Here is a 24810-nt window from a genome sequence, read left to right as displayed (position 1 = left end):
GCAAATAGAGCCCACAATGGTACGAATTTAAAAGTCGCTGAGACGAGCACAGGTGGTTCCCCTGTCGCTGGAAAAAGCGCCGAACGGAAAAATTGCATTTCGCCTCTTTCCTTGTCCCTCTACTCTTCACATTTCGTTTCTCTCTTGCACATTTTTCGACCCGCTGTCACTCTTTCCCTGCCTTTTCTCATCTCTCTCCTGTCCATCTATGCTTTTCCGCACTACGAGAACCATCCCCATAAAGCTCTATCCTTCGTCGCCGACGGTGATGTAATCGACTTTTGTGCTGGTTATCCTTCGATTCTCGTTGCAAATTGGTTATAAATGCTAATGTACGAGCCAGCTGCGATGCAATCTCTGAAATAACGTTTCAACATCAGACGTGCAGTTTTAATTTTGATGAAATTTCAACGAAATTTCACGAAATTCCATGAAGTGATAGTATATTCGGTACATCGGACAAAATCTGAAAACGGTACTACGGAACATGTACATTTTAATTTGTTTTTATTCAGTATAATTTTTTCTACGAGCTATTTTCTTTTGTACTATTAAGTTTTAAAATATTAATATATGGAATTTACAGTTTAAATTACATATATTATTGCGAATTTCATAGAATACTTTCTTTAAATATCCGATCAATAAGTGTAACTTTATGAAAAAAAAAATCGAGGTTAATTCTCTCGAAGCATGCCTTTATCATCTTTAGAATAAAGGCGGATGGCGTTTGTTACGCGCCAGTGATCTCACAGTCTTACAACGTCGTTCACGATATACCAGTTTAAAGGGGATATCGACAATAATTAACAGAAAGTAAGAAATAAAGATAGACAATAACAATAGAATACCCAATGGTTTTGAGAATGCTCGCGATGTTAGAAACGCAAACTCGTAAATAAGTCGTAAAAAGTGATGGGGAGAGGGGGCTGCAAATCGAGACGAAAGGAGAGATCAGATCCGATTTACGATCAGCAGCCTGGCTTGGCAGTTTGTTCCGCGGCGGGATCGTTTCTTCGCCGCAGAGAACGGAAGTCGATCGAGCGCAACAATCGATCACGCCAAACGATAAATTAGCGTCGAGTTAGTATCCGACGTCCTTACTTGGACTATATTCGTGTGAATGTGATTGTCGAGAAGTGGTCTCGTTATACAAGACTGTGTACATTGTGTATATTTAGACAACTATGAATGCGAATGACCAGTAGAGGGTGAATTTTGGGAGATGTTTCGCTATTCTGCGAGCGAGCACCGAATCTGACTTTCCGCCGCTATTATTAAGCTCCACTTCTGGCTTTATTGTTATGGTCGGATTAGAATTAATTCCGGGATATATAATTAGGGAATATTGTCTAATTACGGGGAAGACATTATTTGCATTCGTTGAAACTACTGAAGACTAAGTACGCAATATTATCTCGCGTATTTTAATATTGAAAATATTACACTACATTTCTGCGGATCATCCACCGACTTACGCATTATGCAAATCATTTTTCATGAAAGTTTCAAAACCGCCCGTATCCCCCGAGCTCGCGTCTTAAATCACGGCGAAGAATAAAGAGGATGGTGACGCGGATCGGTTGATCTTGCTATGCATTTATGGATGTCGAACGTACGAAGAAAGCAATATTTTCCGCGCGGAATCCATCGTCGTATCTCTCGATCCGCGGACTTCTATCTCGCAACCGTCTATTGCTCGTCTCTCGATTCATTCTCTGTTCTCCTTTTTCTGTACTTCCCATAATGGTAGAGTCTACCATGACCGTCGATTATTGTCCCCGTTGGAAAGCTCCAGGTGACCGAGTGCAAGTACACAGGAAAACACGTAGCTCGAAAGTTTCCCGCGATTTCCCCCAGGGCCCTCGAATAATTCTACGTCGAAAGTCCTTCTGGAATTCAACCGTCTTTCTTAGGACGTCGAAACAGTCACGGACGAGCAATGCCGATGTCGGGATTCTCACAAATTCCGGCTGAAAATAAAATTCGTCCGAGTGCATTGAAGTCTCTGATATTACGAAAGCACGAGTGTTCCCCGTAAAAAAAATATGAGCGACATATATGGATAGTTCAATTGAATCGTGAATGCAAGCATTAATCAATTATCGCGACACGGAATTAATGATGGAGAGAGTCTTAACATTAATTACTTAACGTTCGTTCGAGGAAAGTAATGTAAGTAATCGAATTTCTTTTTCTTCTTTCAGGACCCAGCGAAGCACGAAAGTGGCGACGTTCTTGAGTTTGAAGATAGACCGGATCTGGAAGACAACACCGATTTATTTAAATGCGGTGAATGCAAGCGCACCTCTCGTAGCACATGAAAGATACAAGTAAATTACAGGTTCGACTTCGGTTGTGCTAATCGGCTTTCCAACGTGCGGAAAGTCTAATTCTCTATAGAGAGACCGCTCACGAGACAGCTCGACGGTGCATTAAAACGGCGCGGAAATTCGTCGAGGACGAAGAGATAAAATAAGGAAAAAGCTTCGGTAAAACATTCAGTGAGCACGAACCAACGCCCACGGATGTGCATCGGACTTGCTTATTACGAAAATCCAGTTTGTTGAAATGAGGCTTTGAAGTTTTCATCGCTCGCCGACGAACTGTGCTCCACCTTCTTCCGCTGCCATTCGTTTTTTGCACTCGAAGCCGACGGAAAGATGGGAGAGCGGAAAACTGAGCGGCTTCGCATTCAGACGGTAGGGAGAAAGTTTAAGTGACTCATGGAGACTTTCGAAAATTTCCTCCGTTCCTTTCTCTAAGTTTCTGTTTTCTCGATGAGAGGGAGAAATATATAGAGTAGAGAGAGGATGAGAGGAAGGGGGAAAAGATTAGCAGCCCCAGTTTCTCGAAGGCGTTATTTTTCATCCATTTTCTACGTACTACGTGGTAATGCATTAGTCGGCGCGAAAGTAACACTTGTATAGCGATTCGTTTACGAACTTAAATTAAGTCATATAACTCGAGCCGTTTTAACACCGCACAAGTTGATGTCGCACTCACAGATGAATGCGACGAACAATGAATAATTATTATGTGATATTTAATCTCCTCTTATAAACATTTAAACAAAACATTCGTTTTTTAAAATACTTCTCTATCTTTCATAACATTACAAATTACTTACTGCCATCTCGGTAAAACTAATTGCAGTAATGTTGAAATATTTAAGCTAGAAAAAAGTTAAATTTATAAGTTGGTTCTTTAAAATATCTTCTCTTTTGCAAGAGAATATTTTTATAATATCAGCCATCAATGTCCGCAACAAAAGGGTTCTGAGAGGTAACTAATATCACAGAACATATTTCGAACATCGATTTTCTCTATAGAATTCCAATCCACATTCCAGCCAGGACGATCCTGCTATGGAAAAATGACGGAAGTGCCCGCGCTATGTACGATCGAGCGTCCCTTTGCTGTCAGAAGATTCTCCCAGGACATCATTCAGTCGAGCGATTTCGACCGCGCCTTATAATAAGAAAGCGACAGTGACGAAAATCATAGTGACATCTGGCCGAATGACGTCGGCAAATTTGAGTGGTAGTCGAAAAAACGCGAAGAGAGATCCGTCCCCTAGATTATAGCTCGTGCGAAACTCCAGTCATGCGGCTGTGGCGATTGAGTCTACGAGATTCGAGGACACGTGTACGAAGAAAACCCTATTATAAATCTCCGTTTCTGCCGAGAATCTTTGTTATCGTGAAATATGATAATCCGAGATAATTCTATGCGCAATCGTGACGAACGAATGAATATAAGCAAACAGTGAACGAAATTAGCGATCGCGCCCGAACAGATAACAGAGTGTAAAACCTTTGAAACACTCTGTCACGTGCGTCACTGAAAGCCGATGAATCTTTCGTCTTTGGCTGTTAACTCCATCATCACCAGAAATAAGTGGTAGATGGCAAATGTGCGCGTACGACGACATATCCGGCGATAAACGCGAAACTGACGGCGACAGGACTCGGTGACTTTGTAGATAGGACAAACAAGAGAGGATGGAGAAGGACAACGTTAGACATTATAGAGCTTACGAGGGCTTCAAGCCGGCGAATAACGGCAACACCTCATCCCTAAAGAGATCGACGTCGGATCGTTCGAAGACGCACCCATCTCGCCAAGTGAGATGTTTGTGCTTCGGCGGTGTGCCTGATAAAGCCAGTCAGCATTCTTTCTTGAAGGGGTTTATCATAAACATCGGAATATGCTCCCTTCTTGTGGCTTACACTCTATTGGGCAGTTTCATCTTCCTGGCTATCGAGAGTGGGACCATTGACGGTGTTGGCCTGCAACAGAGGACTCTGGCCACGACGATAGCTGGAAATCAGCACACCAGGAGGAACACCAGCGCTTGGATAAAACAGGTGAGAGGATGAAATTGTTCTATATATACATTTACTGTATCTTGATTCTTTTCAGTAGAAATTTTACTATAGTAGTACTTTAGTAGTAATCTTGCTATCTTTTCTTTGAGAAATATCGCGCTGCACTCTTTTAATGCAAGTGAAAAATATTGGAGTATATATTTTAAATCATGCGCAACTTCCTTTTTAAGAAGTATCCTCGTTATGCTCAAATGTAGTTGTAAATCATAGACTATAAGAAGTTATGTGACCACTCAACAAAGATATATGACGAAACTGTTTTTCGAATATAAAAAGTCGTAGATATATTTCTTAATAACTGTGTAGGATGTGTACATACGAGCAAGTGCAATAAAAGTAAGAATAATAGAAGAAGAATAAACAGATTTGTCGATACACTATGAGTGCATGACAGTTGTCGTTACCGTTGTCGCAAACGTAAGCCACGAACTTGTTTTTGCTTCTCTTTCCCTTGAGGAGGAGCAAACAGTTCCGGCAGCACTAGCTCTCGATTTATCGTCACGTCTCTGGTTTCATTCCGCTTTTCTACCTGAGGTGACCTCAGTGAACCCGAAGTCAATCGAATTATCGGTGCGTTCTGGCGCGAGCGCTCGTTTCAACGAAGTTTTATCGATCGTGCTTTCTTTCCGCTATCCTTACGCTTTACAGGAAAAGCGTATTCCCCGAGGACATCGGCACAAAGGCTGCTGTCTGTTGCTTCCGGCCAATAATAGCAACAACGAATTGTTCTCTCGATAGCAATCGCTCATCGGCAAACGATTGAATATTTGTGTTCTTTTTATAAATAATTCTTCTGATTTTAACGTTGCTCCATTAGAAAAAAAATTTTTTTTCTTGCGTTTTATTAACTTGCCTTTGTCTGTGCAAAACTTCTGAATTTTCTACTGTACGGTCCAATAACGAAGCAATTACGAGTTCACCATTTGTCACAAGATGTAAAATTTGAAATATGCTGCATTCAAACCCACCTGACGTGTGTTAATTAACGAGCGGGCGCGAGTTTAATTTAATCGACAGTATGTCAATTATAATCTTAAGACGAACGTATATATACGTAGTCCACGATATACCTGATGACATTTCAAACATCGCTTAATTAATAACTTTTGCTGTGTATGATGAAAGCTGAATCACGAGGCCCGGACGAAGACCGTGGAGAACATATGGATAATCACGGAGCATTTGAACGTTCTCTACCGTGAGAACTGGACGAAATTGGCTGACCAGGAGATCGCACGATTTCAAGAGCAACTAGTGAAAAGGATCACGGAGGACATGATGGCAACCCAGAATGCCGGGACGTACACCGGGAGTTCTACTAGCGAAACTGTAACGGAACGTCGTGTGCCGGAATACGAATGGAACTTTGCAAAGGCGTTTCTCTATTCTCTGACAGTGCTCACCACAATCGGTAAGTTTCAGACGTAATTAATTAATTATAATGTCGCATGCACCCATTTTGTTCGCGCTTTAGTGCGACGCCTCGCATCTCATTCTCTGAACGTAATGAGATTCCAACGAACCAGAACTATGTCAAAATGCGGTATCATATGTCAACTACAGAAACTAGAAATTACAAATTTTTTGCCTATTAAATTCTTCAATATATTTCTTTTAACTTTTTTAATACAATAATATATTTTTACTTTTTTAGAGCAATAATTTATTTTAACTTTTTAAATACATTATTAATAATGTCCTTTCAACTTCTCTTCGTATATATATATTACGAGTATCATACATAAGAAACGCAATATCGAATTTGGAATTTGCACGCTGATGAAAACCTCCGTGGCTTAATGCAAAAACTAATCTCGCTAACATGATAATAATATCTAGAAATAAATAATTCATTAGTTGTATGTAATATATCTACGGCAATCACAGTAATAGTACGATAAACAACGACATACAAATCAGTATCAGCAAGTATACGCGTCGAAACTACAAAGCGCATAGATGATGTTTGCTTCTCTAGTTGTACTTGTGCGATTTCCCATCTGCGCAAGCACTATACATGTGTACGAAGGCATAAGTTTACACAAAAGGAGTGCTAGCGCATCAGAATATTTGTACGTAATTAGTAGGCTAGGAGGAAACGGAGACGAGCACGAAAGACACTGGCGCAAAGACTGATAATTAGTTGAATCAAATACTACGTCAATTAGCTCGCGATGTTAGTTAGAGGAACAATACTGACGTTAATAGCACCGATAATGTAACTCGCAGTTACATTGAAGTTTTTTTTATTTTATTTAAATAATTTCTAAACTAACACTTTCTTACTTCATACGATAAAATTCAATATTTTTAGATAAGCTATTCACAAATTTTAGTTTTTTCTTGTTTGATCGGTTTTTCATTATTCGTAGGAAAAAATGCGATCAAGGAGTTTTATTGAAATTTCATAAAAATCCAATTGCATCACAAATCACGAGGAAACTAAAAAAACATTCCGTAATTAAACGAATCTCTTTGTTGAGGCAAAGTGGTATTGATTGAGACATTCTAGGATTTTAAATTGTCGTTTACGAAACGAAAGTAGAAAATAAAGATAACATGACGCGCATCAATTTTTGGAGTAAACATAGTTCGACGTTAATGTGTAATGGCCGCGTGATACAAATGCAAATTTGTTGTCCATCTCAGAGATATCGATTTCCTTCATTCTTCGACAATATCATTGCGTCCGACTTAGTGACACTGCAAGCGAGTGACGTCACGTCCAGTCGTTTACTTTAGTTATTACTGAAACAGATTGCTACTTCATGAGTCGGTTGATATTTAAAAAAAGGAAGAAACTAATGGTCGGAGATATCGAGCAGCTTATTGAATTATCGATACGATATATATATATTTATCTTTTTTAATGCTCTTAACTACTTCGGTAGATTTCTCGAGATAGTCTTCGATATTATCGATATATTTGCCATTCGAGTTCATTTCCGATCATTGTTTTTTTCTTTCTTATTTCACACGAATTGTGTTCCGTAAAAATAATTTTAAAACAGTCTAATAAATATATTATAGATATTACAATAAATAAAATATATTTCTATATATATTTTTACTCTGGAACTTTATAAATATTTTTTATGGTATAATTAAAATAATGTACAAAATATTATATAACATTAATTTTAATTTTAGCAACATATTTTTATATAACAAAAATGTTGTATGGAGAATATTTTACTAAATTTAAAAATTATCATTGAATATAGTTTTTGCTTTTATTTTATGCAATTGTTTTTCCTCGTCTGCTGAATCAGCTCAACGCACCGTCCATTTCAACCTTCCTTTAAATTTTACACTTTGTGTGTACCTATGGAAAACATTCAATGATGGAACATTCCACTACGGAACTCTATGGACACTTTTTTTTATCATACGGTTTAATTATATGCTACGTTGCATCCGGAATTCTCGGAAATTAATATTTCGTAGCCCATGTCTGCTCCTGTGTTTATAGACAGAGAACTAGGCGATTGATACCGGCCGCGAAATACGTAAAATCCCGAGGGCCGCGTGATATAGCATTCGCAATTTTCGCTGATGGTGTATATAGAGCAGGCGAAATATGTATTTGCACATGAAGATGTTATCGCGGCGAGAACACGCGTGTCCTATGAATTTTAATGTAAATTACAGCTGATGTATATTTTTCGTTTATCTTCTATGGAAAATAGGATGCCGGCTATTGGGACAGCCTTCGTGATTACGAGGAAGATCAGTTTTATTATGGTTATTACTTTGCATAGATAATTCGAAAATCGTATTATTTCTGATATTAGAACCGAGCAATTCATTCAATCTTACTCGGATATCCAGGTGTTTCCTATCACAATTTGTTGCATAACTGTGACCTCCTGCAACACTATACCGACGACTTCCTACGCCACCATCGTCAGCAACAGGATCGATAATGGAGCAGTTCCCAACAGGAGAATGGCATAGAAAATTAATCTGTTCTGGCGAAGTTCGCTCCCATCTTGCCTGGAACTGACCATTTCTACTTCGTCCACATTGCATTGTTCTAAATAAAACATTTGTCTTACTATTGGCTTTTTTTCGGTTTACAGACATAAATGTACGATTGCCTGTCGTTGGTTGTGGGATTTTTTGCTTTTTCCAGCATCGTATAGTGGTTAATTACGGGAAGTATCCCAGTACTTTTTATCGGCTTGTCCGGGAACGAAAATATTGTTCAGCGAGTCAACTACGTGCCGGCAGTCGAAAAACTTCGTACCAACATAATACTAAGCGGATGCTATCGTTCGTAACTTTTCACAAGCAAAAAGTGAGCAGACATATCAGCCGGAGAAATGAGAGGAAAACTTTTTTGTCGCTACATATACGTTTCTATGAGTATTCGACTACAAGCCGTAAAATCAACTTGAATGAAGTTTTAATTGAAGTATGTAATCATTAAAATAAAGCGTTTTAGTAGACTAATTAACGTTTTTACATGTTCTGTGCAAAGCCAATTGGATTGTTATGTGTGACCTATTTACACTAATTACTTTTTACTAAACGGACTCTTTTTAATTGGGAAAAATTGTCCAAATTTCATTTATGCTTATTGACAAAAGAGGATTTTGATTGTAAAAAGCAGATTTTTAGACGCGCTCGTTTCCTATTGAAAAGGGAAGGGAAATTTTGGCAAAACAGCATTGTTCTACTGAGAATGCGCAAACACATCATGGAGATGAGTAAACAACTCTCGGCACATAAAACGGAATCGTCCACTTTTAGAGCAACACTTTTCCCATCTATCCGTCGTATTGGGTTGGTTTATCGTTTAAATTATGACTAAATCTTAACACGAAATTTCTACCAACCTTTATCAATCATAAAGAATTGAATAAATACATATTTAAAGAAAGAAATAATATCGTTGGGGTCATTGGCTCTTGCAAATCAGGTTAAAGTGATTTAATAAAAGTTAAAATAAAGCACAGAGTTGCCAGGTAGAAAATTGGAAACGGGGAGACAATTATATACGTACGTATTTTATATTTCATTGGTTTTTATGGCTCTAACTGAAAACGGAAAGTTGCTGTAATTATTAATCAAAACAATGCACCGTTATGTTCCAATATTTCAAAAATTCTACACGCCAATTACAGTATTACGATGTATGGAAATTTATTAAATTTCGATTTTATTTAAAATTTCATCGCGTCTCTAAATTTGGCACAAAAAATGCGTGGAGAAGACTAATTTTATTCAAAAAACTTTTTCCAAACTATCGGTAACGTACTAATCTTATTTATTCTTTAATCGTGCCTTAATATCACTGAGAGAAAGAATTTTGTTAATTTAACAAACCACCAGTACCTTGAACAAGTGATCTGTAAATATGTGACAACAAATTGGTTTGTTGTGATTGCTGCTAGTTTGCTATACCAGCCAATTATTAGTAATAGAAGCAAACTATATAGAATCTAACCTATCTTTTGGATAAACTTTAGGATTGTTTATATAGTCATAGATAATCGTGGAGTCTTAAGTTGTAGGAAACTGACCAATCACAATTAAATATAGGGAGAATACTTGAATACATTGGTCAATTTTTTACGATTGGAGACTCTATGACCGTCTACGGATTCTATATGTATGAACCTTTTATTTGCTAACGATACTATTAATTATTTGTTACATTGATGAATGAGAAATAATTAGGGGTGTGCGGGTACCTGGAAAAATTCGGATACCCAAGCCTCGGGTCGGATCGCGTAATGATCGAGTCGGGTCGGGCGGGTTCCGAATGTTCAGGTACCTGAATGTCGGGATAAAATACTTGATTCGAGACCCGAAACTATAATTCAAGACTCGAAACTCTATTCGGAAATTCGGGACTCGATATTGGATTCGGGACAAAATTTTTCTGACTGATCTTAAATTTTTGAGTTTGGAAGTGTTTCATATGTGTCGTATAAATATATAAATATATAAATATAAAATCATGTTGTTAAATGTAGTTAAATAAGAAAAAAGCAATGTGTGAATAATTGCTTTATTTTAAATTAAAATGTAGAAAGCATAATTTTTCGTTGTTGGTATTAATTTACTTCGTGTGGCTGTAACAATGTTACCAGCATCAGAAAACAATCTTCCGCTTGAAATTTGAGTTGCAGGAATAGCGAGATACTGTCTAGCTACTGCTGCTAATATCGGGAACCCGAAATAATAGCGAGTACCCGAAAATACTGATACCCGAGCCTCGAATTAGATCGAGTAGTGATCGGGTCCAGAATGTTTCGACCCGACTCGTATTTCCGAGTACTCGCACACTCCTAGAAATAATTAATTTGCAATTGTAATTGATCGATCGTTTTCTTAACATATCACATTTGTTTCCCTTTGATTTGTTCCCATAACAAAATTATTTTTCTCAGTGAAGAAAAAATAATTTTATCAAAGTTTTCTTATGTATAGACGTAGATTATATTGCTGCTTCAAACTTTCTTACTATGTAAATGATTTTACAAATAAATGATGTTTATACAAATTACAATATGTATGTACACTATTACGAATAAATGCGACAAAGAGCAAGAAGAATCACTTATATTAAATTTACTTTTCGAGATGCTTTCGAGAGGCATAACTGCTCTGCGGAGGCAACAAAATTGTGCAGACATTCAATGTTTTAGAACCTTAACTCTCTTTGATTTTATATTCTTCGAGTCTGCGTTAGACGGCCCGTAGGGCTCCTTTGCTTTCTACTTTATTCGCTGTACACCTCTCGCTACGACTCTATCCTGCCTCAGTGGCGCATAATCCAGTTTACGTATCGCAAGAGACGAATCATCCGTTTGCATTTCACGATATGAGGTCGCATGAATATTTGGCCGCCTGCCTCTCCGCAGGCAAGAGTTACGTATTCAGAAAATAGTTCGAGCGCCATCGGGCTGGCCGGGAACCAAGACATAACATGGCTCTCCAGGAACTGGACTGTATTCTTTAAAGATACTCCACGCTTTATCTACTTATATATCCTAATCCGCGATATCCTCAATATGAATTTATTTATTATATAGTAGTCTTTCTAGCGTACCGCTTTCGCTCGACTTGCTGCGATGCCTGTCATTTATGGCGAATCGATTCCTATTGTGAAAGCAGTAAGGAAACGTGTGTGTTTATCTACTTCAATTCAAATCTTTGTGAGAGGTATTTCCATTGATATATTATTCGGATCAACTGTACGAAATGAAATTTTAAGATAAAGTTGGATCCTACGCATCTCATACATAAATGGATATTTCATATCTTTTTTGCAAACATATGTGTTAAAAACATATTTCTATTTCTTTGAGATTTTAAAAATTGCTTCAGCTGAAGCAATACAGATGATAGTTCCATTAATCATCTCGGATGATTACTTTCGTAGCATTCACCGATGTTTTCACGCTCACACCACGAGAGTACATATACTCGTTATATTTGTTGCAGTACACGAAACAGTAAGTTTCATTTCATAACGACACGATGCTCTCAGCGTTGCCAGTTTCATGCCGCTATCTTTTTCTCATGCATCCTCTTTATCTTCCCGTTCGCAGTAGTCGCAACTTTGGGTGGACCGGGAAGAGCAGACACGATTTTGCGACCGTCTTAACGACGGTGGAATGAAGGAGGTGGTGAATTTTAATCAGAAGATCCCCGTCGCTCTAATGGATTGCCAGGCGCGAAGGGACGCCGACTAATCACAATTTGTCGCTCGTTTCGTCAGCGCTGCCCACCAAATTGACGTAGCTTACTCTGTTCATAGTCTGAACTTGAATTAATTTTACATCGGTTTATCTTGTTTATCGTTGTCATCGATCCGTTATTAGAATTAAATGAAGATATAAATAAGAAATATTATCATCCATTGGTTTAATTCTAAGCAAAATATCATTTTGTATTTTTATAAATATAATTGAATATACGATTCCGTTTATCAAAATTATTTATTTCTAGTATTATTACTTTGCTGTGTTGTATCAAAATGTAAAAAATTTGCAATTTCTCACAAGTTTGCTTGGAAGATTTTTCTGCTATGGAATATGAAAACAAATGAAGGAATATTTTAAAATAATTTCAGTTTTAAATAACGGTGCTTCTTCAAACTTGCCGCTATTATTACAAGCTCGAACTTGTAAGTGTAAGGATTAATCGAAACCGGGGATAAGAACAGACGAAGTGAAGAGGTGGAACGTGCGCGCTGAGTTCGAAAAAGTAGGAAGCAAGGAAGTCTCGGAGTGGTAAAGGGCGCACCTCTACCACGTCTTCGTATCGCACAAGATTCGAATCACGCCTGTCTCCTTTCTCGTTTTCTCTCGTATTTTTCTCCTTCTTGCTACTCGTTTCGCCTTTCGTCTTTCGGGCACGTCAGCCTTCTTTCAGACATCTTCCATCGTCTTCTTTACCTCTTCCGCCACTACGCCGTGAAATTGCTATTTTCATTTTCTATTTTCACCAGCTTTCGCAAACGAACCGATCGAATCACGACCACATACTGTTGACCGCCGTTCTATTCTAGTCCGACTTGGTTTAACTTGTACGTTTTATTTGATTAAGTAATTACATTAATGAATAAACGTATAACATTCTTATATATAATGTACATGATGTATTTTAGTAAAGTAACGAGATTTAATTTTTAATAAACAACATGATAAATTATTCATTAAATAACAATACAGTCCCCTTCAAAGTAGCATCTCTTGGAAATAATGTACTTGCGCCAGCGAGTTTTCCATTCTTCTGACAAGAGGTCTTCACATCGAAAATTAAATTCTGTGATAGTATTTATAACATCGAACATCTTTTGAACATTATCTATTGTTTCAAATTAATTGTTTTCGAGCTTCATCTTTCTACTCGACGTAGCTTATTTTTTGCAGTGTTGTTAGATTTTGAGAAAAAATTATATCTTACTTACTTTTTGGCATACCACGTATAACATATTGATCTAACTAACGTCTACTATTATCTGTAATAGTATATAACATATAATGACAAGCTAAAAGAGCGAAAATATCTTTAGTGAAGAGAAGGAGTGTTTTGAACTCATCTCTGTCACATCACAAATATGCAATGTTCTGTTGCACTTCTCATACTACATATGTGTTCTAATATATATATATCATCACGATGAGCTCAAACTAGTATTAATGTTATTAAACATGAAACTTTCCTACTCCTTTCGTTTTCATAATAATTTGTGTTTTAAAGCAACGGTTTCAATATATTGAAGTGTCGATCGTGTTGAAGTGCCATTTCAATAGGAAATGGTAATTACTGCAAGAATTTCGATCTTCAACTTTTGTAAACTCAGTAACTATTGTCGTAACTTAGTCTACTAGTGACGCTTTTGCAAAGTTTCGATCTGTTAGGCATGCGATCATTAATAGCAAACGTCATGTCAATCGATTTTTCCACAGTGGATATATCCAGCTCGAATTTGTCCATAAAATACATGTACGAATGAAGCGACATGTCAGTTAAATCTTTGCAGATTTTACTGACACCGAGTTTTATTCCAACCTATGTTTTTTATGCAATTCGAGAGATTCGAACAGCCCGAATATATCTGATACGTATAATTTAATTTCTAATTTAAATGTTTAGATTAAATGTCTGATTTATTTCTTTTAAAAGAGTGTTACTTTTGACATTCCTGAAATAGAAAACGAAACACGGCATTCTTCTAATCGAAGAAACCTTCAATTCGACGACTTTACGAAGTTTCTTTCCGATAGTGTAAAGTTAACGAGAAACTTTTCTCACGAAAGAATGCGGATCACGCGCTGGAGATCGACTCGTACAAAACTGCAGCTCATTACCACGATTCCGATAGCCTGTCATTGGCGAAGTGAAAAGGGAAATAATGAGAGAAATAGTCTAGCCGGCGCGACCGCGGGAAACGTTGTCACTTTTATTTCCTATCGCATTCTCCCCGAGAGAAATAGCGACGGTTCCCTTACATAGCAATGGCAACGATAGTGTATACCCGCAGACGTCGACGTCGAATGCCACGGGAAGATGGATATCCTCTTTTTCTCTCCGCGCACCAAACTCCACCGCGGAAATGGTAATATATACGAATGATCGATCGTCGCTGGAGTGGAATCGGGCACGCCTTTGGGATATATTTTTTAATCTCATTGTGGTCCACAACGTTTCCCTCTTTCTCTTCATCCTGGCCGTAGATAACATTTCGATTGTATTTACATCTTTTCTCGACGATATCATAAATTAGGAAGATAAGCTAAAGTGAGATTATGTATGAGGAAATTACAAACGGGGATTCTTCTGTGAATAAAAGCGAATCTTCACGATAGATTTCGATTGTCTGGGGATGTCCGAAGTAAATCTCAAGTTTTGCGTAATCATTTATTTCCTGATATTATTTATTTTCACTTATATTGCTTCGTACTTCCGCGGAATGACATAACGGAACTGCGCTATCAGTTGAAGATATTTTAATCTTTTTTCCTTGCATCTTTCTTTTATTTTATGGCATGACTAGCGGGAAAGATAACTTTATAAATGATCCTTGTATACATTATGATAATATACAGAAAAGGATATGTGTGCAATACATTGTGTAATCTACATATCTTATATCTATATAATTCTCATGAAAATGTAAATAATTTTATGATTGATTCTTCGCTTTGGTTATTTTGTAAAAGTTTATTCTTTGAAGATGATTTTGTAAAAGCCAGAGAGAGAGAGAGAGAGAAATGCAATTATCAAATTATCCATTCTGACTTTAATGTATACACTGTGTTCGTGTAAAGAAGTGCCAAGAAATTCGCAAGAACGATAGAAAGAAAGCAGAAAGCGAGAAAACTCGCGGCTGATTAATGCGTCGCGCCTTTAACGGGAAAACAGAAAACCCGCGCAGACGCAGTTTCCTTGTCTGTAGCTTCCTCTCCGGCGTGGCGAATATCTAATTACACTTGGAAATTATTTTTCCCCTCGAAAAGTAACGACCTAGTTACGCTGTTATTATTAATGTCTGAGTTGCACGGGCGAGAACGACTTTCGAGCTATCGCCTGGGCCCCGTAAGACGGCATTTGTCTTCAAGATTATACGCTCGTTTCTCGCAGCGTCCTTTTTTCTCGTAACGCATCGAATAATGCAGCCGCTTATGAATGAAGAACTCATGAATATCGTGTAATAAATTACGATTAACATTCTACAATACAGACTCCTTTTTTTTCACGTCTCGGCATACAAATTTAATTCAAAATTCGTAATTTAATAAGTAAATTTGATAAATTAACTTTTCAATTTCAGTTTAATTATTTTAATTTAATTATTTTAATTTTAAAAGAGACATAATTATTTTTACGATAATGGCGCTTTTAGTAGCCTTTCATCAGTGAAACGTTTAAGCATGTACATATTTTTTAATATGTTCTTAATATAAAATTAGAAAAATTCGTACATGAAGCATATATACCTTGCCCTAAAAATTCTAACCGCGTTTAAAGCGAGCATGCATATGCAGCCGGGAGCGTATTACGTATTCTTTTACTCGCTCCATATTTCGGAATAATCTTCTCAATAAAAACTTCACCGCGTAATCCTTCGTGTACTTCGCGTGAACGTATCTTGCAGCCTACGACGGCTCGTGTTAATCCTTTTTAAATCCATTTACAACGGTGCGGCCGCATAAATTCATAAATAATGAGAAAATACGTTAAGCGAAATAGGAACAGAGCGGAACGACAGAAAGCAGAAGCGCGGACCTAGCACACGTCTGTATATACGTTTCTCCCTGCACACGTCGCTGCTTGCAAAGACATGACTACCTGGCATCTATAAATCTAAAGCCGACGCTTGAGAGAGAGAGAGAGAGAGAGAGAGATAGCATGCATCGCGGACGAAAATTTCGGGCATTAAGTAGCGGACAAAAATGGATTTTTCATGTTCTGCCTTGCTTCATGCGGCAACGAGGATGAAAATATCAAGGATTTCCGTCGGGTATTTCGGTCATTTTCAAATTTAGTCGAAATTTATGCATTAGATTGCATTATCAATCATATGAGATTTATTGTAGCGAACACAAAAACATAAAGGGATATCAGTTATCTAACTTTGAACCACATTATTATATCAGTGATTTAATAACTGTTATTTGTAGCGGTTGTAATTAAAGAGTCAGATTAAAATGCCCATAAACATTACTAAAGAATATAAAATTATGTCCATTTGACACAATGGTCCTTGTTTATTCAGCGTTTGGTTAATAATCGTTTTCAGCATAAATATTGTCTCGGGCAGCTTTTACGTAACACGCGTCTCTGGGTATGAATTTGCATTCACGCTGCACAACAACCTATTAGACAATGTATAAGCATGGCCATTCCACCTTATAACACACGTTAACGCGTCTCGACAATGCTAATTTTGCTGCTTGTCGCCTGCAGCACGGGCGTATGCACACCGTCAGACAATTTTAATTGCATGATTGTTGTCTTTAATTATCTAGTCTCGTCACCGGGTTGCTGTAGCGACAACTCGACGATGAGGATAGATTAAACCTCGCCGCTGCGAATAAATACGTTTACACGGCGTTATCTTCATCATGGTCAATCAAGACCCTTATCCGAACGTCGCAATCACTCGTCTTCTTGGCTGCCGCAGTCCGCAGTCCGCAGTATGTACGTCCGATTACGCTGGGCGAGGAAACTTCAAGAAACACCCGGTTTGCTCTGCTTACTTGTCCCGAAGTCACTTTGAAAGCGATTTCAAACGTGCAATGTACGAAACAGTGGCCCCTTTCGCGTGCTGGCTCTCCCAACTCGTGGCGAGTCGTGGCGAGTCGTGGCGAGTGTTGCCTCTCGAAACTCTCACGAGTCCAAAGTTGAAACACGAGACAAGCATTCGAGCGACGACGGTCGTCGTCAAGCAGTTGAAAATAGAACGTACCTAGGAGTAATTAAACCCGCTAATGCAAATGGATAGCAGGCGACGGCAAACGGAGTAAGGCGAAGGCAGAGCGAACGTTCCGAGCAAGGCGTCATCATTGCCTCTCTCGTGAACGTTGGCGCGTGCTCTTCGCGCGGCTGCGGCGGCACTGCTGGAAATATAGGCGAAATATGCTAAGAGCTAACCGGGACCGCTCGCGGTCTTAGCATAACAACGTCCTGACATTCGGCGCAAAACTTCTGAATATGCACGAGATGCTTGGAATTAAAACGAGATCCACCTTCGCGCTCCGAGCGCGGCTACGCTCCTTCGAGGCCAACGTCGCGGTCTCGTATCTCCATTTACCTCCGGGCGGCCGTGCCACCACGAATGATATTGAGGAATATCGGCGAGGATATATATATATCTCACCGGAGTTGTTAACAACTCGCTCGCATCCAATCTCGATGGACGGGCTCGAGGACTAAGAGCGAAGTCGTTAACGATCCGCGTTGCGTGCACGCTGCAAGCCCGAGTTTCATTCATTCATTTGTTGTTGGGATTTCAAACCGGGATGGTGAGGCGAGTTGAAGCTCGCTATACTCCGAATCGCTACGAAAAATGGTAGGGCGGTGTACACACTGACGGTAATGTTGTGGAAATGTTACCGTCGCGTCTATGTACTATCGCGTGTGTCTGTATTGTCCTTTTGTTGCAACGAGTTGTGCTATATATCGGATACATTTGTCGAGGTTGACAAATGTACAAAGAACTCCGTTTCTCGTTACATCATTACTCACTTTATAACTGTTGTCATCTACAGTAGGAGCACGTAAAATTTTTGTGAAAAGACGTAAATTACGAGTAATATAGTATCGCTAGTGATCACATTTACTTTCTCAACTTTACTTTTTGTCAGTATAAGACTTTATTTTATGCGTATCATGATAGACTGTTCCTCTTCAAGAAGTTAACTTCTTATGATAACAGGAATAGTTTGATATTATCACCCACCAAATTAGCACGTATCCTGTATTTGCATTCTAATTATCTTCGCTTCTCTTGACTCCGCAGACTTAGAAGAGATATGGATAAGGTGGTAAAATTATACGCGCCTTAATCTAGCCGAAGAAGCCAAAGAGGCTGTGGCTGTGTAACGTTGGGCTGTGGGCCATTAACATGGCAATGGCGGTTGTTACGGTGGTCCTGGTTGCACGGTCGAACGACAACTTTGTCCCTGACGACGAGTACGGCCGTTGAGAACGAAGAAGTTGTATACCCAGGAGAATACATTAAGCGTAATCTCTCTCTCTCCATCCTGGAAAATCACCCTGCAGTAAGAGTAACAGAGTTGACTACTTTCTAGTTTATAAACGAGATACGAGCGAGCCTTTTCGTGTACATCGATCGTACACATATACTATAATTATGTCAGACAACAATATTATCTACCGTTGCGTCAAGCCTGGTATAATGTAACGTGTACAATGGACATTAAAATATTTATATATTGAAAATGACGTATTAATCCTTTTCCCGGAAATAACTTATTAATGAGATAAAAAGATGGTTAGAACATGATAATTACTGCAAGAGGGGAAATACGCATAATATGTATATTAATAACTGTACACTCGCATCCAGTGAAATTAATTTTATCTTACTGCGTCGGGGTAAATTTTCGCGCGATATACGCGCAAATCCTCGTATCGATTATAGGCAGGCTCAGCGTAAACCGAAAGAGAGTATGGTCGTGTACATGCAATCAGCTTAAATAATCATAAAATTCTCAACACATAAAACGCGTCGCGTCGCAATTTGCCAGCTACGCGATAAAGCGGCAGAAGCGTAAAATACAGTTATTGCTCACAATAATGTATCGGTATATCTCTGTTAGAGCGCGATAATGAGATTGCATAAAGTTCATTGTTTCATTTCGAACCTATTATAATCGATATCGGATATAAGACAATGAAGTACTATGTTGCTTCGCGCGCGTGCAGCTCGTCGAGCGATTGAAGTTTTTTCTATGCCCGACCTCATCCTGTGTCACTATAAAACAAAACAAAAAAAAAAGACGAAAATGAACGATCGGGGCTGTAAAGCCCGGGTGCTTTCGCGCCGATGGAACTCGTCCGCCGACGTGCATATTTTGCATCAGATCGAGAAATTATTATCGTCCATTCAATCTGCAATTTACCGTCAGCCCATGAAAATACGCGTTGGAGGCGAAACCATTGAAAGTTGCGGCGATAAAAATCGAATGACGTTGTTAAAAAAATATATATATACCCATTCGTTGGCATGGAATTTTATTTATATATATGTTTTATACGTGTGTGTGTAAAAATATATATAATATATGTATAGCATGGAGCTCTTCCTATCCAGTTGCGAATCGCATGGAAATTGGCTGCATCCGCATAACCGGGCATCCAGCACGCTCCAAATGAGCCAATTCACCAATGACACGACAATGTTGACGCATGAAGAGCGTTAAAAAAAAAAAGAATTAACGAGCTCTCGGAAACGAGAAGCCGTTCCTGTATTCCCCTATCGTGGGTCGTTTCGACGATTAAAAAGCACACGTTTATCGGCGTTCCGTCGTCGGTTTACGCGCGCTCGTAGAGCGCACCTGACGGGAAGTACATTACCGCCCACGAGAGAGAGAGACGTCGGAGTCTGAAATAATTTCGCATTTTCGATGACGTTCGTAGCATCGATAAAAATTTATTTTCCTTGCCGTGTCGGACGCGCTTCACAATCGACATGTCGAAACCGACAGCATCTAGTTCATCGAGCCTTTCGAACTTATACGCGGGATACTTTCAGGGCTTCTTTCATCAATTAACTCTGATTAATGCTAATCGAGAGTTAACTCAATCATCACGATTGCCAATGTGAAAACTAAACACCGTTCACCTCAGAAGGGAAAGAGAGAGGAGACGTTCTGATACATTAAATTGCTGTTGACATTTCTGCGAGTTGATTGTCGACTAATTTAATCAGAAATTGATGAAAGGAGGCTCTTAATGTGGATTCATCAAAGCGCAACGTCGTTTTATTGAAATCTCTTTGTACATCGATTTATTAAAACATTTTTATAGAAGACATGATATTATTGATATGACTAAAACTTATTATTAATTAAAATTAATAAAAATTTTGCAAAATCTGTAAAGCTAGTTGTAATAAAAGTTAGAATAAGAAGTCTCGTTTTTGAAATATAGATTCAGTAATCGACTTATAAATGAATGGATTTCTTTGATACGATGTTAAAGCATCAACATTATTTCCTAGACCTGGTCCATGCAATGATCAGTTAAACACACTTTTGTTCCAAAGATTCTATTAAATGCAATTGTGAAACACAATAAGATACATAACAAGACAACTTTAAACGTTTTCATTGATCCCTCGCGGTTGAACAGACAGATGTGGCTCGCGGCTTTCGCCACGCTGTGTTTACTCCCAATTCATTTCCTGGACCGCAACAATCGACAGAAGTGTCAGGACGACGCCGTCGATCGAGGGAAAATCGAATGCGGCCAGTGGACCCGATAAAGTTCCGCGAAATGCTTCCTTAATACGAAGGTACAGGACCTGCTGGAAGTAATATCGGAACCGAGCTGAAAATAGACTCAACCCCTTTTTCACAAGCCACTGCAGTAGCCTCTGGATACCTTTTTAATCCTCTGGCCGTCATTTACACCCCTCGCGCTATAGTCATATAGCCACTCATGTGGCCGTTCTTATCCACCAAATTCTACGGAATGGTTTGCCACAAATATAGAAATGGTGATGGTGCTGCGTAATCTTGCGACGCAGTTATATTCTTCGATATCCGATGAAACGAGAGCCAACGTGAAAAGGTAAAGAAGAAAGGAAGCAAGGTACAAATGACATTGCAACGATGTAAGGGAGAAAGCTTTGGCGAGGATATGAACTTCACAGATACGGATTTCATAGATGTACGATAATAATTCGAAGCACGTTTCACCGATGGATTCGCATGGATAACTCGGATCTTGTAATTACCTGTCCGATACAAAATCGATGTCAAAGAAAGACTGGCAAGAGAGGAAACGTGATCGAAAAAGCGACTGGACCGACGCGTGTAGGGAAAACAGGAGGATGGAGCTGCGATTTATTATTCCGACGCTCGCGCGCGCTGCTTTTACGATCCACCATATTTCTTGCCGAGAAGATTACCGAAGTGTTGGATTCGAAAGATTGATAGTGCTAAGTGTTGTCTGGCGAAAACAGGAGCCGGCCGATACTTTCAATGCGCGCGCTACGCCAATAATCGTGTGTTTCGTCGGATAATTACTCTTTAAAACTCGCGCATGTTATTTTAACGTTTACCGTCTAAATTTATGTATGTGTTGATCGTAAATATTCAAGATGATGTTCCAGAAAATTAATTACCACTTTTTAAGTAGCAATGAATAATTATAATTTCAAGTTCTTGCTTTTTTCATGAATTTGCAGAATTTATGAAAATAAAATAATGAAAATACGATTGTAAAAATAATATCGTAATGCAACAAATGAAATAAATTGAAAATATACGAGCAATCGAATAACGATGGGATGTACAATTTCAAATGTACATTTCCTGAAGCAATGATCCTGGAAAAAGTACACGTTCGGAGGGAAAAGTTTTTCCGAAGTTTTAAAACGAATTTCACAATCAATTTAACCTTCTACTACTGATAGGGTTCTATGTAACATCGAAGATTGCACGTGATCGATAGTCTTGTTTTTTGAAGCTAGAATTATACGCAGATCTCTAGATATTAACGTATAAAAATAATTAATTTTGAAGTAATAGAGATTGATAAAAAAGGTCTAAAGATATAGATATTTTAAAAATATTGTGTATATATGGCTACTCGTATATAATCTATACTGTTGAAATTGTTCAATAAATTTGTTCAAAATTTGTTTTCTTAATTAACTTGATTTTCTGTGCTTCATGAAGAGTTAATTTTTTAATATTTTTGTAATATCATTGTTTTTCTTGTTAACTTCTAATTTGTTCTTCCTTATTTATATAAAAGTGACATTTCACATAATTACATAACTTTGCCTCAAGTTTTAATATTGCAGATGACATTAATCTGTCTGATTCCTCACTAAATATTTTCTCGCTAACTTTTTTCTTTTTATTTTTCAAAATACAACATTTAACTCAATTTTATGGAATTGCAATTTAATTTTTGGTACGTACTTTAACGATCGGCATGATCAAAATTTGTATTTATTTTTTATAATGATACTATATACTTTCTTACTTTTATTATATTTTAATTTATAAAAATATTTTGAAAAAGTATAACACACACACACACACACACACATTACAAATTATAAATAAAACTAATTCTTTAGATTTAATTCTTTGTGTTGTTAAACAACGAGTTAATAAAAAGAATATAATAAAAACTAAATAAAACTGTTATAACAATTATTAAACGGATATTATTAATATATATGGAATTAATATCTTTTAGATAAGGCAAAATTTTTGTAATTTATTCCGATGTGTCTTATGAACAAATGTGATTTAATATTATCACACGTATTACTTTATATAAGGTTTATATTTATAACAGGTTGATAATGGTAGAGTTTGATAATCAAAGGGACAATCAGATAATTAGCAAGTTATAATTTGCTTTGAATAATTTTCAGGGAATATTATTGCAATTTATATCAACATATATAAATATGGGAATACGCAGTTTGAAATCAAATATCTCGACAAATGAGAGTCGGAGATTCGATTGATATTCGATATTTCATTCTGAACGTGATAATTCTCTGATGGATTCGTACGAGATGTATGGCCAATTTATGCATACATTCGTACGTAACTTCATCTCTTTATTATAGTTTCCTTATAATAATAAATAATTCATGAGAAATGTGTCAACATAATTTCTCAGCTTCAAGTTTGAGGATGTAATGATCTTATTCCTTCTTTACTAGGACCTATTTGTAACTAAATATTGTATACTTAAGAAGCTGCTTAAGTCTGCCAAAGACTACCATGAACAGTACGAAAATTCCTTGCATCGTTCTTCGAGGTTTAATAACGCTTGCTGAGCCTCGTCATTGCCATAAAGCCTCAGCTAGGAGACAGAGTGCCGAAAATCACCGTAGTTGCAGTTGCAATGGCATGTTTGCCGCGAGCAAATATCCTGGAAGTCCTTGGCGTGTCGTTATGTCGAAGGATTCTGTTGGGATATGGTGTAAAAGAGGGACAAAGCCAGGCAGAGTGTTACCATCTTTATTTCGTGACACTCGAAAGCCGAATATTGTCGTTCGTACAATATACAAAAATGCGAAATATTTGTCGAAAATTTTTCCAAGAGACATTGTGCATGTAAAATTACGTGAAATAACGTAGGTATTCTTCTGAAGCAATTTCAGCAAGAAATGTAAAATCAGTCCAAATAGAAAGTCAAGATGCCATATTGTCACCCTTTACCGTCGGATATGTAAAAAAGATATCTTATACAAGAGAAAAAGATTTACCTGTAAGTATCTCTCTTATGTAGAAAAATTCAATAATTTAGGCAAAGGGTGGTAAAAATTAATAATTCTTATTTCGTTTCAGCAAAAATACAAATCTGTTCATTATCTTTACATACGCTTTGTATACATAATTACTACGAATAAGTTTTCCTTTCACTTTGTGATAAATACGGCGCCTCTAATTCCAACAGTGCTATATTTACATCCCTCATTTAGCGGTCTCCTGTTTACAGCGGAATGCGGAACGAGCGTTAACGAGCAAATCACTCGCGTGACAGTTGAGATAGATTCAGAAATTAAAATCACTCGTGTCGGTGCACACGCGAGTAGAGGACCGTTAATTATCCTTGGTCCATTATCTCAACTTGCAAAGTTGTACGCGTTCCGTGGCTGGACCGTTTCCGTTTCCGACTTTTATTTACGGGGCTACCCACGCGACAGATAGAAAAACGGACGACCGCAAAACAAAAAAAGAGAGAAAGAGAGACCTTCATACGGGCTAATTCGCGGACCTTTTCTTCGACGCCGCTTCCCGAATTTTCCCCTTTATTGCCATAGGAAACAATGCAGCAGCGATTAAAACGGTGGACTAGTTTGCATGTGTTGGGTGCACGTGTTTGCTATATGCGATGAGAGTATAACGCTATACACGATCGAATGGGGATTAAATGTTCATGACAAAAACCAAGCCTTTTTAAGCGGATACGTCGCCATTTCATGATTATTTATGGCGTTAATATATTGCACGATAGACGATATCAGAATTGAAAAACTGATAGGAGTCCTTTGATAGATTACTAGCTAACCGGAAATAGCATAGCGCTCGTTTAAACAAATTTTTGCGAAACCAAGTTTGCTTAAGTTGTTTATTTTAATTAGTTTGATTACCAAGTACGTTCATTAACTTGTTGTCGAACGTTTCAAAGCGTAATGATTGTAATTCTGTCGGATTCGCGTAATGAT

At 37.9% G+C, this 24810-nt stretch overlaps 1 protein-coding gene across 1 annotated transcript in view; it reads left to right on the top strand.

Moving 5' to 3' along the window:
• The first annotated feature begins 3565 nt into the window (after nucleotides 1-3565).
• LOC108769448 (TWiK family of potassium channels protein 18) overlaps nucleotides 3566-24810 on the top strand; it is a 52906-nt gene continuing 31661 nt past the window's right edge. The window contains exons 1-2 of the mRNA XM_018520464.1: nucleotides 3566-4370; nucleotides 5517-5802. Of these exons, the coding sequence (XP_018375966.1) occupies nucleotides 4005-4370; nucleotides 5517-5802 (652 nt within the window). The 5' untranslated portion in view covers nucleotides 3566-4004. The remainder of the gene's footprint in view (nucleotides 4371-5516; nucleotides 5803-24810) is intronic.

Source organism: Trachymyrmex cornetzi, unplaced genomic scaffold, assembly GCF_001594075.2.
Source record: "Trachymyrmex cornetzi isolate Tcor2-1 unplaced genomic scaffold, Tcor1.1 scaffold122, whole genome shotgun sequence".
Lineage (NCBI taxonomy): Eukaryota > Metazoa > Arthropoda > Insecta > Hymenoptera > Formicidae > Trachymyrmex > Trachymyrmex cornetzi.
This window is presented reverse-complemented; position numbering and strand designations above follow the sequence as displayed.